General features: G+C 43.9%; 1 protein-coding gene across 1 annotated transcript in view; it reads right to left on the minus strand.

Annotated features, from left to right (window-relative positions):
• The window catches only part of LOC139264173 (PH domain-containing protein DDB_G0287875-like), a 174,817-nt gene that overhangs the window by 120,503 nt on the left and 36,045 nt on the right, over positions 1-18,269 (minus strand). Inside the window, exons 9-11 of the mRNA XM_070880257.1 lie at positions 13,038-13,088; positions 6,703-6,765; positions 5,229-5,327 (exon numbers count right to left, since the gene is read on the minus strand). Of these exons, the coding sequence (XP_070736358.1) occupies positions 5,229-5,327; positions 6,703-6,765; positions 13,038-13,088 (213 nt within the window). The remainder of the gene's footprint in view (positions 1-5,228; positions 5,328-6,702; positions 6,766-13,037; positions 13,089-18,269) is intronic.

An 18,269-nucleotide genomic window follows, 5' to 3' on the forward strand; every position in this document is an offset into this window, starting at 1 on the left:
CTGAAGAAAATATCAGAGTACATTGTAGCAAAAAAAAGTTATCGATTCACTGTAATTTCGGTAACTTTCAGGACCGAGCATTGAGTGACCACTTTGTTTATGGGATGAAAAATGATGCGATCAGAAGAAAGTTATTGACAACTCCTAACTTGACTTTTGATTTAGCTTAGAACATAAGTACATAAGAAATAGGAACAGGAGTAGGCCATACGGCCCCTCGAGCCTGCTCCGCTATTTAATACAATCATGGCTGATCTGATCATGGACTCAGCTCCACTTCCCACCCGCTCCACATAACCTCTTATCCTCTTATCGTTTAAGAAACTGTCCATTTCTGTCATTTATTCCATGTCCCAGCTTCCACAGCTCTCTGAGGCAGCGAATTCCACAGATTTACAACCCTCTGTGGGAAGAAATTTCTCCTCATCTCCATTTAAAATGGGCAGCCCCTTATTCTAAGATCATGCCCTCTAGTTCTAGTCTCCCCCTTCAGTGGAAACATCCTCTCTGCGTCCACCTTGTCAAGCCCCCTCATAATCTTATACATTTTGATAAGGTCACCACATTCTTCTGAATTCCAATGAGTAGAGGCCCAACCTACTCAACCTTTCCTCATAAGTCATCCCCCTGATCCCCGCAATCAACCTAGTGAACCTTCTCTGAACTGTCTCCAAAGCAGTTATATCCTTTCGTAAATATGGAAACCAAAACTGCATGCAGTATTCCAGGTGTGGCCTCAACAATACCTTATATAGCTGTAGCAAGACTTCCCTGTTTTTATACTCCATCCCCTTTGCAATAAAGGCAAAGATTCCATTGGCCTTCCTGATCACTTGCTGTACCTGCATACTATCCTTTTGTGTTTCATGCACAAGTACCCCCAGGTCCCGCTGTACTGCGGCACTTTGCAATCTTTCTCCATTTAAATAATAACTTGCTCTTTGATTTTTCTGCCAAAGTGCATGACCTCACACTTTCCGACATTATACTTCATCTGCCAAATTTTTGCCCACTCACTTAGCCTGTGTCTGTTCTTTTGCAGATTTTTTGTGTCCTCCTCACACATTGCTTTTCCTTCCATCTTTGTATGGTCAGCAAACTTGGCTGCGTTACACTCAGTCCCTTCTTCCAAGTTGTTAATATAGATTGTAAATAGTTGGGGTCCTAGCACTAATCCCTGTGGCACGCCACTAGTTAGTGGTTGCCAACCAGAGAATGAACCATTTATCCCAACTCTCTGTTCTCTGTTAGTTAGCCAATCCTCTATCCATGCTAATATATTACCCCCAACCCCGTGAACTTTAATCTTGTGCAGTAACCTTTTATGTGGTACCTTGTCAAATGCCTGTCAAATGCTTGTCAAATGCTTGTAAGACAGCTATGTCAATGGGCATGGCTGACCAATATTCCCGAGAATTTCATACCATTTCTAGTCATCAGACAACCGAGGTGAATCGCCTGCAGGTTAAAAGTAAAAGACAGTTGGGCTCAAAGGTCTCAGCAACTGGCAATGGTAACAGAGCATTGAAGTCATGCTGTCGGTATCTGGGACAACACATTGCTCAAAGTTGTCCATATGTGAAGGTAGAGTGTTTCTTCTGCAGGAAAACTGTGCGTCTTGTGAAGGCATGCCAACTGAAGAGTAAACCAATAAAATTCCCCAGAGACTACATAGCATAGAAGAAAAACAACAGGACGAGGAGGTTTTAGAGCTACACATCATCAGGAGCACGAGGGTAACTAACAGCGATTCGAAAAGTATCATCGTCCACGTAGATGTTGCAGGAACCAAGATACCCATGGAAATCGACTCTGGTACATCTGTGAGTGTCGTACCGGAATTGCTATACCTCGACAAATTGCGTGATTTCCCATTGAAGAAATCCAAGATAGAGCTGCGAGGCTACACAGGAGAGAACATTCCTGTGGTACCGGTGAAATACAAGGATCAATTTCAGAGCTTGCCTCTCTTGGTAGTGGCAGGAGACAAGCGTGCTTTACTGGGAAGAAATTGGTTGGGATCACTGAAGCTGGATTGGAGTGAGATTTTTCATGTTGAAACAAGATTTGCATCAAAGGATGATGTCATCAAGAAATATCCGAAGGTGTTCTGCAAAACAGGCAGTCCGATCCAAGGCTTCAGGTGAGTATCAGGGTACAGAAGGACATTAGACTAGTTTACTGCAAGTCACGTCCCGTACCATATGCACTCAAGGAGAAAGTTGAACAAGAAATCAAAAGACGAGAGACTGAGAACATTATCTCTAAGATAGATCTATGTAATTGGGCTACACCATTGTTGTTGTACCTAAGTCCGATGGTAAGGTAAGGTTGTGTGGTAATTATAAATTAACCGTAAACCAGGTTCTAGAGGGTAATGTCCCCAATACATTGCCAAATGTAGAAGATTTGTTCATAACACTGACAGATGGTCAGATCTTCTCAAAGGTGGATCTGATGAATGCCTACTTACAACTTGAACTAGATGAGGAGTCCAAGTCATGCTTGACTATAAATACTCATCTAGGCCTATATCAGTTTAATAATAGGTTACCATTTGGAGTGTCTTCCGCCCCTGCTAAGGGGTGATGAACCAGATTTTGCAAGATATTGAAGGGGTAGTATGTTATTTAGATGACATACTAATTTCAGCACCAAACAGGCAAATTCATAATAACATATTGAATGAAGTATTCAAATGGCTAGAGAAGTACAGAGTACGAGCGACTGCTCGCAAGTGTGAGTTATTTCAAAACTCAATGGAGTACTTAGAGCACAGGGTAGACAAAGATGGTTTACCTCCAACTAAGGGAAAGCTGGTTGCAATCAGAAATGCACCCACTCCCAAGAATGTCACTGAACTTCGATCATTTTTGGGTCTTTTGAACTATTATGGGAAGTTCCTACCAAATTTGGCTACAGTGTTACATCCACTGAATGAACTATTGAAAAAACAGGTCCATTGGAAATGGTCACAGCATTCAAGGAGTGTAAAAGCAAATTGGTAGAGAGCACCATGTTAGTTCACTATGACCTATCTAAGGAGATCAAGCTAGCATGTGATGCCTCTCTGTATGGAGTTGGGGCTGTAATCTCTTATGTACTACATAGTGGGGAGGAGAGACCAATTGCTTTTGCTTCATGCACTCTCAGTGCCAGTGAGAGTAATTATGTGCAAATCGAAAGGGAAGCTTTGGCATTAATTTTTGGAGTCAAGAAGTTCCACAAATACTTGTATGGTCATAAGTTTACCATCGTTATAGACCATACATCGTTATGACAGCAATCCTCCATCCGAAGTCCCCAGTTCCAACATTAGCTGCAGCCTGAATGCAGAGATGGGCTTTGATTTTGTCAGCATATACAAATGATATTGAATACAGGCGACCAGCTGATCACAGTAGTGCTGATGCTATGTCTAAATTACCTTCCCCATCACGTTACACCCGATAGGGAAGAAGTGTTCTATTTTTCATACATTGATGAACTGCCAGTCACAGCTGAAGAGATTGGTAGAGCAACCAAACGTGACTCAGTTATGTCAAGGGTGTATGATTACATCGCAAATGGCTGGCCAAACCAGATATCAGATAAAGATATTCATCCATTCTTCATTCATAGGAATGAATTATCAGTCGATAAAGATTGTATCATGTGGGGTGCAAGAGTAGTTATACCTAATAAATTCAGGTCCAAATTATTAAGAGATCTTCATGACAAGCACCTGGGAAACATAGAAACATAGAAAATAGGTGCAGGAGTAGGCCATTCGATAAGATCATGTGCCTGACCAAGAGTTTTGCACGCAGTTACTTGGTGGCTAGGTCTAGATAAAGATATAGAGTACATCGTCAGTCAATGTACAACATATCAATCGGTAAGCAAGAAACCACCACCAGTACCATTACAGCCATGGAAATGGCCTCCCAGGGTTTTGCAAAGGTTACATATTGATTTTGCTGAGCTAGAAGGACAACAATTGTTCAATGTGATTGATAGCCATTCGAAGTGGGTCGAGATGTTTCCAATGCGGAAAATAACAAGTAAAACAGACATTTTGCGAAGATTATTTTCTTCGTTTGGCCTCCCAGAATTGTTTCTAATAATGGACCACAATTTTGTTCAGAAGAATTTGTACAGTTCACGAGTAAAAATGGTGTGAAACATACCACGTACCATCCTGCTTCAAAAGGTGCAGCAGAGCGCACAGTACAAATTGTAAAACGTGCCCTCATCAAACAGATGTTGGATCCAAATCCAAAGAAACGACAGTTGTCATTGGACCACAAATTGGCTAATTTTATAATTACGTATCATAATACACCTCATACAACTATTGGTAGAACACCAGCAGAGTTGTTTCTGAAACGACATCGACGAACCAGATTCTCGTTGTTAAAACCAAACTTTGCAGAGTCAATCGAAGAGAAACAATTAAGACAGAAAGAGAATCATGCTAGAGGTAGAGTAAAAGAGAGTAGTGTGAAATTAAATCAGAAGGTGAGAGTGAAGCACTAAAGTGGTTACCAGGAAGAGTAGTGAAGATATGTAGTTCTTGCACATATTTGGTCAAGATGTTTGATCATGGACATGTTAGGTTTGTTTACATTGATCATATTTTACCTACAGACGTGGAAGGAGTTGAAGGTTGGAATGATTTGATTATTTCTGACTCATATAGTTTTAATACAAGTAAAGTACCAGTAGCATATCCTACATCAAATGTATTGGAAACAAGTCCAAGAGAAAATAAGAATTTAAGTCTGAGTCCAAGTCAGGCAGACAAACAATCTGAAGTTAGAGAGAATTCAAATGGAAATCAAGGGCATCCCTTGGAGGAAAACTTTCCTCAGGATCAGCCTTGAATGAGTCTAAGTTCAACACCATGTTTGGAAGGATTGGTTTGAGAGCGGAGGTATCCTCTTCAAAACAGAAAACAAGTGGTTAAGCTTGATTTGTAAATGTGGCAAAATAAGTCCATATCTTTTGTTATGTATAACCATGCAAGTTATGTATGATGATCGTTTTTTATAATTACTTCTTCATTAAGGAGTGAGAAGTGTAATATATATAGTTCCATCCAGTGTGGCACTGCAGCCAGTGCTGTTTACGAGAATAAACAGTTCAGGTCAGCTGACAGGGCTTCCTGAAGTTATCAGCCATCTTAAAGTCTGTGTGTGTTTGAGATGTCGTACTGAAAACATAACAAACTTTATTCTAAAATTCACCTTCTGTTTTAGGAGGCCTTTTCATATACTTCTCAGGACTCCAAACTCTTGGGTCTATCTCATCTTTTGCAAACTCAAAGAATTCTGGTGAAAACAGAACTGTTAACAGAGAATGGAAGAAATTAGTCATAGTTATGCCAACCATCTAAAACCAGTAAGTAACACATGTTACTATCAAAGTCTAATACAAGATTGAACAAGTATTTGTTCAGTGTTGTGAATTATTAAAAGTACTGGGTACAACTAAAGGTTTGCATGGTCTGTTGACAGCTAGTCATGTCAACTTATGCTTCAAATATGGTAGTCCAGATCGTACATTCTGGAACAAATCTAGCCAGTCATCTTGCTGTTCTTGGCTAAATTTCCATATCTTGTAATAATCTTGACAAAATAAGAGTTTAGATCATATGGTCCCTTTCTCCATTGACCTTTCAATGCAACTAGGATGGACATATGTGCGAAACAGTTTGCAAAACGCTGCTGCCCATATTTACATCCATCTAATAAACTGACAGAAATGACCAGATAATGTACAGTATATCTATCAGAATATGAGGGAGGGGGTGGTGAGGGAATGGCAGATGTAAAGTATTTAAGTGATGGAAATAAATCATCCAAATTATTTCCAGTCATTTCCATCGAGTATGGGTTCCAGGTCACCATATTGCCACTACAGTTTCTAATCCTGATCTCTTGTACCAATCCTCAACACTCTACTTGTAAGCCAAATAGGACAGCAGTATAGGTCTTCTGATTGGGCGCGATGCCCTGTGGACAATGAATGGGAAAAATCAGTTCCCACTCTGGTTTGTTATCCAGTGAGACTCTGCTGGAAAGTGCATGGACATAAGAGCTCCCAGCCCTGCTTGCCGGGGCCACATATTGGGAATTTGGTTACGTGTTTCCGTATATTTGCTATGCATGCAGATGAGGGTAATAGAGATGTTTAAAATGACGAAGGCATGAATAGGGTAGATAGAAACAATTTACTCCGGTGGGGGGGTTCCAGAATTTAAAATTAGAGCTAAGCCATTTAGGAATTAGGAATCAAGAAGTAATTTTTCACACAAAGGATAGTGGAAATCTGGAAGTGCCTCCCCAAAAGGCTGTGGATGCTGGGATAATTGAAATTTTCAAGAAAGATCATTAGCTTTTTGTTTAAGTAAGGGCATCAAGGGAGTAATGAAGAGTAAATGAAGCTAAGGTACTGATCAGTCGTGATTTAAATGAATGGTGGAACAGGCTCGAGGGGCTGAATGGCCTCTTCCTAATCCTATGGTCCCATGTCAATTCTTATGAGGACTGTCCAGACTGCCTATTGGGTGTTATGGCAGCAATCTGGAACATTAACAGAGGGGATATACCTTAATTTGCCTTTTCTTGTTTTTTGGAATACTGATGGAATATGTTGGCATTTCACTGCTGAAAGTTCAGTTCAAAAGCCTATTGGATCATTCCTCATTTGAACACTTACGTTTGGGCTCATCCTTTTCGTATTCGGCACAAGCAGCATCAAATGCCTTTCTCAATATTTCTGCTGTTAATAGTGAACAGAAAATAGAAATATTTATTTCAGAAGGAATCTAACTACTGGAAAAATTTAATTATGTCATCAATGCACAAGACAGTGTTGAACATCATTTAATGATTAGAACTGTTAAAAGTTTCTTCAGCAGAATGAAACATTCTTCTTTTTGTGAATTTTGAACTCATCCAGGTACGGTGACATTGCATAAGCGTCGGTATTAAGAAGCATAGTATTGTTTGATGTAGGCTAAATCTACTAATCTGTTCCAACATCATGGATGCAATAGTTACAGAGAGGCGGGGTGGGAGCAGTGGAGCACATTTGCGTGGGGGAAACCCAGAATTCCCAGGAAGGAGGAGGCCCTACAATCATTTCTAAATTCTGGTTCCAATCCGGCAACCGCTCTAGATTGACAGGCTATCTGTAGAAGGGGCAAATCCCGACAACCAGGAAAGATCATGGGTTGAAAGGAGGAGCCAATAAAGATTACGGGACATAAGGGGTTGTCCCTGAGGTTCCAGCATTTTCCCCATGACCGATGTCAAGCTAACCGGTCTATAATGCCCTCTTTTTTAAAAAGTAGGGTTACATTAGCTACCCTCCAATCCATAGGAACTGTACCAGAGTCCATGGAATGTTGGAAAATGTCCACCAATGCATCCACTATTTCTAGGGTCACTTCCTTAAGTACTCTGGGATGCAGACTATCAGGCCCTGGGGATTTATGGCATGCAGTCCCTAACACCATTTCCTGACTAATAAGGATTTCCCTCAGTTCCCCCTTCTCACTAGACCCTTGGTCCCTTATTATTTTTGGAAGGTTATTGGTGTCTTCCTTAGTGAAGACAGAACCAAAGTATTTGTTCAATTGGTCTGCAATTTCCTTCTTCCCCATTATGAATTCATCTGATTCTGACTGCAAGGGATCTACATTAGTCTTCACTAATCTTTTTCTCTTCACATATCTATAGAAGCTTTTGCAGTCAGTTTTTATGTTCCCTGCAAGCTTCCTCTCATACTCTATTTTCCCCCTCTTAATTAAACCTTTTATCCTCCTCTGTTGAATTCTAAATTTCTCCCAGTCCTCAGGTTGGTTGCTTTTTCTAGCCAAATTATATGCCTCTTCCTTGGTTTTAACACTATCCTTAATTTCCCCGTTAGCCACGGTTGAGCCACCTTTCCTGTTTTACTTTTACTCCAAACAGGGATGTACAATTGCTGAAGTTCATCCATGTGATCTTTAAATGTTTGCCATTATTTATCCACTGTCAACCCTTTAAGTATCCTTTGCCAGTCTATTCTAGCCAATTCATGCCTCATACCGTCAAAGTTACCTTTCCTTAAGTTCAGGACTCTAGTTTCCGAATTAACTGTGTCACTCTCCATCTTAATAAAGAATTCTACCATATTATGGTCACTCTTCCCCAAGGGGCCTCACACAACAAGATTTCTAATTAGTCCTTTCTCATTACACATCACCCAGTCTAGGATGGCCAGCTCTCTAGTTGGTTCCTCGACATATTGGTCTAGAAAACCTTCCCTAATACATTCCAGGAAATCCTCCTCCACCGCATTGCTACCAGTTAGGTTAGCCCAATCAATGTGTAGATTAAAGTCGCCCATGATTACTGCTGTACATTTATTACACACAAATCTTATTTCTTGTTTGATGCTGTCCCCAACCTCATAACTACTGTTTGGTGCACTGTACACAACTCCCACTAGAGTTTTCTGCCCTTTCGTATTCCACAGCTCCAACCATACCGATTCCACATCATCCAGGCTAATGTCCCTCCTTACTATTGCATTAATTTCCTCTTTAACCAGCAATGCCACCCCGCCTCCTTTTCCGCTCTGCCTATCGTTCCTAAATGTTGAATACCCCTGGATGTTGAGTTCCCAGCCTTGGTCACCCTGGAGCCATGTCTCCGTGATGCCAATTACATCATATCCATTAACTGCTTTCTGCACAGTTAATTCGTCCACCTCATTCCGAATACTCCTCGCATTGAGGCACAGAGCATTCGGGCTTGTATTTTTAACACACTTTGCCCCTTTAGAAGTTTGCTGTAATGTGGACTTTTTTGTTTTTGCCTTGGGTTTTTCTGCCCTCCACTTTTACTATTCTCCTTTCTATCTTTTGCTTCGGCCTCCATTTTATTTCCCTCTGTCTCCCTGCATAGGGTCCCATCCCCCTGCCATGTTAGTTTAACTCCTCCCCAACAGCACTAACAAACACTCCCCCTAGGACATTGGTTCCAGTCCTGCCCAGGTGCAGACCATCCGGTTTGTACTGGTCCCACCTCCCCCAGAACCAGTTCCAATGTCCCAGGAATTTGAATCCCTCCCTTTTGCACCACTCCTCAAGCCACATATTAATCTGAGCTGTCCTGCGATTCCTACTCTGACTAGCACGTGGCACTGGTAGCAATCCTGAGATTACTACTTTTGAGATCTTACTTTTTAATTTAGCTCCTAGCTCCCTAAATTCGTCTTGTAGGACCTCATCCCATTTTTTACCTACATCGTTGGTACCTATATGCACCACAACAACTGGCTGTTCACCCTCCCTTTTCAGAATGTCCTGCACCCACTCAGAGACATCCTTGACCCTTGCACCAGGGAGGTAACATACCATCCTGGAGTCTTGGTTGCAGCCGCAGAAACGCCTATCTATTCCCCTGACAATCGAATCCCCGATTACTATAGCTCTCTCACTCTTTTTCCTGCCCTCCTGTGCAGCAGAGCCACCCACGGTGCCATGGGCTTGGCTGCTGCTTCCCTCCCCTGATGAGTCATCCCCCTCAACAGTACCCAAAGTGGTGTATCTGTTTTGCAGAGGGATGACCGCAGGGGACCCCTGCACTAAGTTCCTTCCACTGCTCTTTCTGTTGGTCACCCATCCCCTATCTGGTTGTGTACCATTTACTTGCAGTATGACCAACTTAAATGTGCTATTCTCATCATTCTCAGCATCGTGGATGCTCCAGAGTAAATCCACCCGCAGCTCCAGTGCCGCAATGCGGTCCCTCAGGAGCTGGAGGCGGATGCACATCCCGCACACGTAGTCGTCAGGGACACCAGAGGCGTCCCTGACTTCCCACATAGTACAGGAGGAGCATAACACATGTCTGAGCTGTCCAGCCATGACTTAACCCTTAGATAAACTTAAATTGGCAACAACAATGATAAAGGTTACTTACTGATATAGAAAGGAAAAAGAAAAACTACTTCCCAATCACCAGCCAATCACTTACCCCCTTGGCTGTGACGTTACCTATCGATTTCTTTCTACTTCTTTTTTCCTCCCTGCTGCAGCTGCACCGACTAGCCTATTTAAATGTCTGCCATTGCCTATCCACCGTCAACCCTTTAAGTATCATTCTCCAGTCTATCCTCGCAAATTCACGTCTCCTACCGTCGAAGTTTCCTTTCTTTAAGTTCAGGATCCTAGTCTCTGAATTAACTGTGTCACTCTCCATCTTAATGAAGAATTCTACCATATTAAAGGCCCTGCACGACCAGATTGCTAATTAATGCTCTCTTGTTACACAAGACCCAGTCTAGGCCTGCTCTCTAGTTGGTTCCTCAATAGTCTAGAAAACTATCCCTTATACACTCCAGGAAATCCTCCTCCACAGCACTGCTACCCAGTTTGGTTAGCCCACTCAATATGTAGATTAAAGTCACCCATGATTACTGCTGCACCTTTATTGTATGCATTCCTAATTTCCTGTTTGATGCGATCCCCAATCTCCCTACTACTGTTTGGTGGTCTGTACACAACTCCCACTAACACTTTCTGCCCTTTGGTGTTTTGCAGCTCTACCCATATAGATTCCACATCATCCACGCTAATGTCCTTCCTTACTATTGCGTTAATCTCCTCTTTAACCAGTAACGCTACCCCACCTCCTTTTCCTTCCTGTCTGTCCTTCCTGAATATTGAGTTCCCAGCCTTGGTTACCTTGGAGCCATGGCTCCATAATCCCAATGACATTATATCCGTTTACAGCTATCTGCGCAGTCAATTCACCCACCTTATTATAAATGCTCCTTGCATTGAGACTCAGAGCCTTCAGGCTTGTTTTTTTAACACTTTTTGTCCTTTTAGAATTATGTTATAATGTGGCCCTTTTTCATTTTTGCCCTTGATTTCTCTGCCCTCCACTCTTGCTTTTCTCCTTCCTACCTTTTGCTTCTGCCCCCCTTTTACTTCCCTCTGCCTCCCTGCATAGATTCCCATCCCCCTGCCATTTTACTTTAAACCCTTCCCAACAGCACTAGCAAACACTCCGCCTAGGACATTGGTTCCGGTCCTGCCCAGGTGCAGACCATCCAGTTTGTACTGGTCCCACCTCCCCCAGAACCGGTTCCAATGTCCCAGGAATTTGAATCCCTTCCCCTTGCACCATTTTGCTACTCTGACTAGCACGTGGCACTGGTAGCAATCCTGAGATTACTACCTTTGAGGTCCTACTTTTTAATTTAACTCCTAGCTCCCTAAATTCAGCTTTTAGGATGTCATCCCGTTTTTTACCAATGTTGTTGGTACCTATATGTACCACGACATCTGGCTGTTCACCCTCCCTTTCCAGAATGCGCTGCAGTCGCTCCAAGACATCCTTGACCTTTGCACCAGGGAGCCAACATACCATCCTGGAGTCTCGTTTGCGGCCGCAGAAACGCCTGTCTATTCCCCTTACAATCGAATCCCCTATCACTGTAGTTCTCCCACCCTTTTTCCTGTCCTCCTGCGCAGCAGAGCCAGAGCAGGTCAGCCATGATCTTATTGAATGGCGGAGCAGGCACGAGGGGCCAAATGGCCTACTCTTGCTCTTATTTCTTATGTAAGGGGGAGAGGCAGAAAAGATCATGGCGCTTAAGGTGTGGTCGGCAAAGATTGTGGAGCATAAGGAAGTTCGGACCAGCCTTCAGAAGGGAGGGAAATATCGCGGTGCATAAGCCTTAGTATGGCGGGATTGGCTGATCACTGCAGAAGGTTTACTTGAGACAAGCACTGCTCTAAAAAGCACTTACTTGCTTGATCTGGCTGCTCCCATCTCCAACTTGCTGTTGCATTTGCCCTGGGAAAACCAGCTGGCCAGTGTTAAATTTAAATCAGGCTCCCAACTGCACTGTGGGAGCCTGATTAAATATTATAATGACCTGACCGACTCTGGAGAACATGACATAGACACGCAATGCAATGTGCCACCGTAAAAATGGCAACAGGCATGTAAATGGCGGGTTGGGATCATATTATGTGATTTTAAACTTTTACCCCTGACTTGATGTGGTTAAAATTTCCCCCCTTTATCAAACCCCAAAAGTTAGCAGTAGTGCACCAGTATGACATTTTTCAATCTCCTTCTCACCAACGTATGCGCATGTACTCTGTCAATGTGCAGTTGGTGGTGAGTCATTTGGAGGTTTCACACAGACATCTACTTTTCTGAGTCAAAGACTGTGGACTTGGCGGGTTGCTTAAAATGAAAGCATCGTGGAGTCTGCTGTAACATAACGGTGGGCATAACACTGTAGCACAATGTGGAATGTGTGGCAACTTCAGACTGATGTTCAACAGCTTCCCCCCTACCACCGAGGCCCTCAGGACAGTCTCAGCTGCTGCCACAGATTCTCCGACTGCCTCGCACAGAGGCCCTTGTGCTGGTTGAAGAGAGACACCCTTTCCCAGCTTCCATGTATTAGGGACTGGGATACTGACATGTATTCTGAGGGAATATTTTTGCAAAGGCTATGGGGAAATAGCAGGGGGAGTGGAACTAATTGGATAGCTCTTTCAAAGAGCTGATATCGACACGATGGGCCAAATGGCCTCCTGTGCTGTAGGATTCAATGACTCTTTAAATTGTTATGGCGGGATTATGAACTCATATTGTCTGGACTATTAGTCCCATCCTCTAGATTACTATCGAATAAAATAACCACATGACCATACCCTGTTATTGATCACGGGGCATCAACTGTACAGGCTAAAGCGGTTTCCTTTTAATATAATTCAAAGAAATTGGACCTTCTTTGGCCAGCAGAGATCAGGGCTGCGTTAACCTGCAGCAGGCACTGAGGAGTTTATGGCCCCTGTTCGGGGGTATCCCTAGTTGAGGCCGAGATCCTCAAAAAATGCTCATGACCTTCACCCTGGCCAAATCAGTCAGGGTCAGGGGGCACACTCTTGAACTCCCAAAGGTTTCCACAGCAATAGAAAATCCTGGCTCATCTAGCCCATCAGTTCAAGAATTCAATGTTCAAGGTCTTACGCTTTGAAGGTCGGTCAAAGAGACTGTTAAACCCTTCTTCTCCTTCACGGGCTAGACAGAGAATAAAAGTTAAGCACTTGCTCAACACAACATATACTTATTGAAAACATTCGATTTTGCTGTGACAATACAAATTAATAATGCTGAAGAAATAGTAATTGACAGACATATTGTAGGATTTAACTTTACTGCAATGAGGTTATCTCTTTTCATGCGTAACTAACAAAGAGATTTTCTTTTAATATAAATTAAAGAAAATTGACCTTCTACATTAAGCTGCGACAGGCAACTGAGGCCTCAGTTTCTGGCCACTGACCACCAGTCATTAACTTTTCTTCAACATGGATGAAATCCAACAAACCTCAGCCTAGAAAATGAGGTTGGTGACACATTCAAAGACTCTTAAATATAGATCCAAGCTGCTTCACAGTGACACAAGAAAAATACATTCTACACAAAGTCAAAGGACATATTTGAAGAGGTGTGACTGGGAACCTCATGAAATAAATTGGTTTTTAAAGAGGGTCTTAAAGAAATGGAGTGAGATGGAGATGTGGCGTGTCTTAGGGGGAAATTCTAGAGCATGGGGTCTATGTGTCTGAAGGCACAGCGGTGAAGTGGTGAAGTGAAGTGATGATGCACAAGAGGCCTAAGTCAGAGGAGTGGATAATTTGTGTTGAGGGGGTGGGATTGTAAGGTTGTAAGAGGTTATGGAGATGAAAGTAGGTGGACTTAGTGATGGAGAGGATATGGGCTAGGGATCATTTCGGGGTCGAATAGGACACCAAGGTTGTAAACAGCCTGGTTCAACCTAAGACGTTGGCTAGGTAGAGGAATGGAATCAGTGGCAAGGATATGGCGTGGTCCAAATATGATGGCTTTATTCTTCTCAGTATTTACATGGTGGAAATTGCAGCTCATCCAAGAATGGACATCAGACAGGCAGTCTGAGTTCACAAAGACAGTGGAATTTTCAAGACAGGTGGTGGAGTGATAGATTTGTGTGTCATGACCAACTCGTGTGGAAGCTAACTCCATGTTTGCAGCTGAAGTCACTAAGGGGCAGGTTGTAGATGAGGCAGAGGAGTGGGCCAAGCCTTGGCTTAAAGACATTAGGAGGTAGCTTCTGGAATTGTAAAACAACTGAGTGCAAAGAGGAGAATCCAGTAGGTTCCATCATGAGCACACGGCCAAGTTTCCTGCCTGATTTTCCTCTTTTCACTGCTTTGCACACTCAGGCGATCCAACGCACCCAAGCAGATTCAGCCCCATGCAAGTCCTGAGGAGCTCTCTGGCAGGAGTGGAAGTGCATGTTATAAAGGGATTACAAAGATAACCTTAAAATACTCAACCTTCAGTCTTCATCCTTATGATTTAAAATCAGCTTCCATTCACTCCATGACAGTTAGATTCGATTTTCCCATTAGCAGGAATATGATCCAACTGAAGGCGGATGGGATTTGTGCCCCACACCTTTCTGCTAGTACGCTGGCCGAGGAACATCTTCCGTGGTCAGCACCATTTCTCATATGTAAGGCGGGCTTGCAGTAGTATGTGGGAAACGTACTCTAGTCATTAATATGCACAGGAATGTCCTGGAAGTAGTGGCTGGAGCTGGTGAAATTGTCTCCCCGCCACACTTCCTACTCCCACTCAGTATTCTACTACCTGAGCAGTGAAAAATCGACTCAACGTACCTTGGGCTAGCAACACCCAACATGGTGCTGACCATAGACGATGTACCAGGAATGAATGGAAACTGGACTGAATGTTGAGTACTTTATGGTTATCTCTGTAATATGGTAGACCAGGGCAGCAGCAGCACCGAGCAGCCAGAGGATAAATTGAGCAGGAGGCCCAGAGAGAGCATAGACTGGAGCAGCGGCGGCAGCGAGTAGGCAAAGGATCGGGAGCAACTCAACACAGGAGTGACCAGGAAACCAAAAGTGACCTCAACATAAGGGAGCTGATAGGTGAGTAGCTGTTGAGTAGTTTTTTTTAAACGTTTTCTTCTTAAGTTTTAAATGTATTTCTGTTAGGTTCGTTCATAGCCAATTAAATAGAGGGACAGAGCTGATTGGTGAGCAGCTGATGAATGTTTTTTGTTAAGTTTTAAATTTATTTCTGCCATGTTAGTTCATAATCTATTAAATAGAGGCATGGCAGGGCAGTTCAATCCCGTGGAATGCACATCCTGTGCCATGTGGGAAGTCCTGGATGCTTTTCGCGGTCTGGACGACCACGTGTGCGGGAAGTGTCGCCAGCTATGGCATCTTAAGATCTGTGTTTTGGAGCTGTGGTATATCCATGAGGCTGATAAATTTGTGGTTAGCGCGTTTCAGGAGCTAGTCACCCCGCAGCGCAAGAGTGTGCAGGCATAGAGGGAATGGATGACCTCCAGACAGATGAAGAGGACCAGGCAGGTATTGTAGGAGTCCCGTGAGTCTATCTTGCTCTCCAACCAGTATTCTATCCTGAGTACTGGTGGGGGCGATGGTTCCTCTGGGGAATGCAGCCAGAGACAAGTCCACAGCAACACGGGTGGGGATTCGATAGTCAGGGGAGCAGACAGGCATTTCTGTGGCCACAGATGTGACTCCAGGATGGTATGTTGCCTCTCTGGTGCCAGGGTCAAGGATGTCACTGAACGGCTGCAGATTTTAGGGAGCTAGGAGAGAGGTTAAAAAGCAGATTATTTCCAGTGCCATGTGCTAGTGAGTACAGAAATGGGAAGATAGAAGGGATGAATGAGTGGTTGGAGAGATGGTACAGGAGGGAGGGCTTTAGATTCCTGAGGCATTGGGTCCATTTCTGGGGGAGGTGGGACCTGTACAAGCCAGATGGGTTGCACCTCAACAGAGCAGCGACCAATATCCTCATGGAGAGGTTGGTTGTGCTGTTGGGGAGAGTTTAAACTAGCTTGGCAGGAGTTGGGAACATGAGAGTAGTGTTAGAAGGGAGAGAAGCCAAGCTGGAAATGGAATGCAGAAAATTAGTAAGCGAGTTTGGAAGGCAGAGGAAACAAAGGCTAGAAAATGGACAACAAGGCAGTTTGGAAATGCTAAATGGCATATACTTTCATGCAAAGAGTCTAGGAAATAAGGCAGATGAGCTAAGGGCACATAGATATATGGGATTATGATATTAAAGCCATTACTGAGATATGGCTGAAAGAAGGGCAGGAATGGCAGCTCAACATTGCTGGTAACAGGATTTTCAGATGAGATCGAGAGGGGAATAAAAAAGGAGTATTGATTATTAAATAAACAATTACAGCTGTGAGGAGGGATGATATGTTACAAGGATCATCAAATGAGGCCATATAGATTGAACTAAAGAACAAGAAAGGAACAATCACACTGCTGGAAGTGTACTACAGACCCCAAAACAGTCTGAGGGAGATAAAAGAGCAAATCTGTAGGCAAATTTCTGACAAATGCAAAAGCAATAGAGCAATAATAGTGGATGAAATCAATTACCCTAATATTGGGCCCAATTTTAGCCATGACTTGCATCCATTTTTTGGAGTAAGTTGGTTTTTCTGACGTAAGTTTAAAAAACCCGATTTTCCCCAATAAACTTGCTCCAGAGTAACTTAGTTAGGTACGATTTTTTAAAGTTTTTTTTTCAAAGGCACTTACACCAGTTTTGGACATTTATGCCACTTTGGCCAGCTAACACTTACACCAAATCGACCTAGGTCAGTGTATGTGGCCAGCTCTGAAAAACGTTGCGGGAAGTTAAGAAATCAACCCAGGTAAGTAAGTAAGGACCTGCACCCAAGCACCAAGCAGCAAACATTCCAAATAAAAGTTAAAATAACTAAATAAAAATAAAGAACTCAGGTAAACAATTGATTAACAACTAAATATTTGAAGTAAATCCTACCTTGGGCAGGGGAAGGCAGTGGGCCGGCCGATAGGGGAGGCATGGGATGGGGCGGCCGGCAAAGACGCATTGGTAAGCTGAAGCGGGGGGGAAGGAAGGGAGGGAGAGGAAAGGCTGGGCTCGACGGCATTGGGAGGGGGGGAGGGAGGGATGGAGAGGAAAGGCTGGGCTCGACGGCATTGGGAGGGGGGGAGGGAGGGAGGGAGAGGAAAGGCTGGGCTCGATGGCATCAAGGGGAGGGGGTGGGGAGGGAGAGGAAAGGCTGGGCTCCACTGCATCAGGAGGGAGGGAGAGGAAAGGCTGGGCTCGGTGGCCTGTGCAGGAGGCCTCTCGGCCTGGGTTAGGGGCGGCACGACAACGCGCACTTGGGGGGGGGGAAATTGAGTCCCTGGTGCTGGAAGGTCGTATTATGCTTAGGAGCTCTTTTTCGATCGGCACAGATTCGATGAGTCAATTGGCCTACTTCTGTGTTGTTATTTATCCATGATTCAATGGGCTCAATTTTGGCCCAGCCCGTTTTTCGGCGCACTTACCGGAGATGCGCCACTTTTCTCCGTTCAGAAGTGTGCAGAAAAGTTTCCTTCACAGTTTGGCCGCTGTCCGGCCTCCTCCCTGTGGTCGCGCAGTGTGGCCAGTCGAGTGGGGGGTGGAGCCAGCATCCTGTGCCGAAAACAGTGCCAGGACGTCTGCACATGCGCAGTGGAGTGTCCGCGCATGCGCAGCAGCTCCTCGTCCCCAGCCTCTCTATGTCTTGCTGCAGCCGCTGTGTGGGACCCGTGCCGGCCAAATGTTGTGAGTAGGGGTATGGAGTGGCAATTGCATGGATTGCTTAGTTCCATTTGGTTGGAAAATGCCTATTTATGGATTTAAATTGAAAAATACATTACTTATTGGGGAGCTGTGTGTGCATTAACAGATGATGCAGTCAGTTTAAGTAGCATGCTTCTTTAGTTACCCACATTGAAAAGCCTTAACCCTACTTTGGTAAATGCATCAAAATTGAAGCTTTAATCACTTTAATCTTAGAAATCGCACTGCCCGCCCACCTCTAGCCCTGGCCGAGTGGGCTCCAGTGGGATTTCTAAGAAATCAATCGCACCAGGAGGCCACTCGGCCTGGGCTAGGGGCAGGCAGGAGAACTGATAGTGCTCCTGCCTGGATGATTTCTATCAGTTCTCCTGCCTGCCCGTCCCTAGCCCAGGCCGAGTGGCCTCCAGCACCGGTCGGCCCACTGCCTTCCCGGGCCGAGTGTTAAGATGAAGGTCGGACTTACTTCAATTTTTTATTTGTTATTGAACGTTTCGAACTTTTTGTTTCCCAGCTTTGCTGGTTTGTAAGGCTTGA

Source organism: Pristiophorus japonicus, chromosome 5, assembly GCF_044704955.1.
Source record: "Pristiophorus japonicus isolate sPriJap1 chromosome 5, sPriJap1.hap1, whole genome shotgun sequence".
Taxonomy (NCBI): domain Eukaryota; kingdom Metazoa; phylum Chordata; class Chondrichthyes; family Pristiophoridae; genus Pristiophorus; species Pristiophorus japonicus.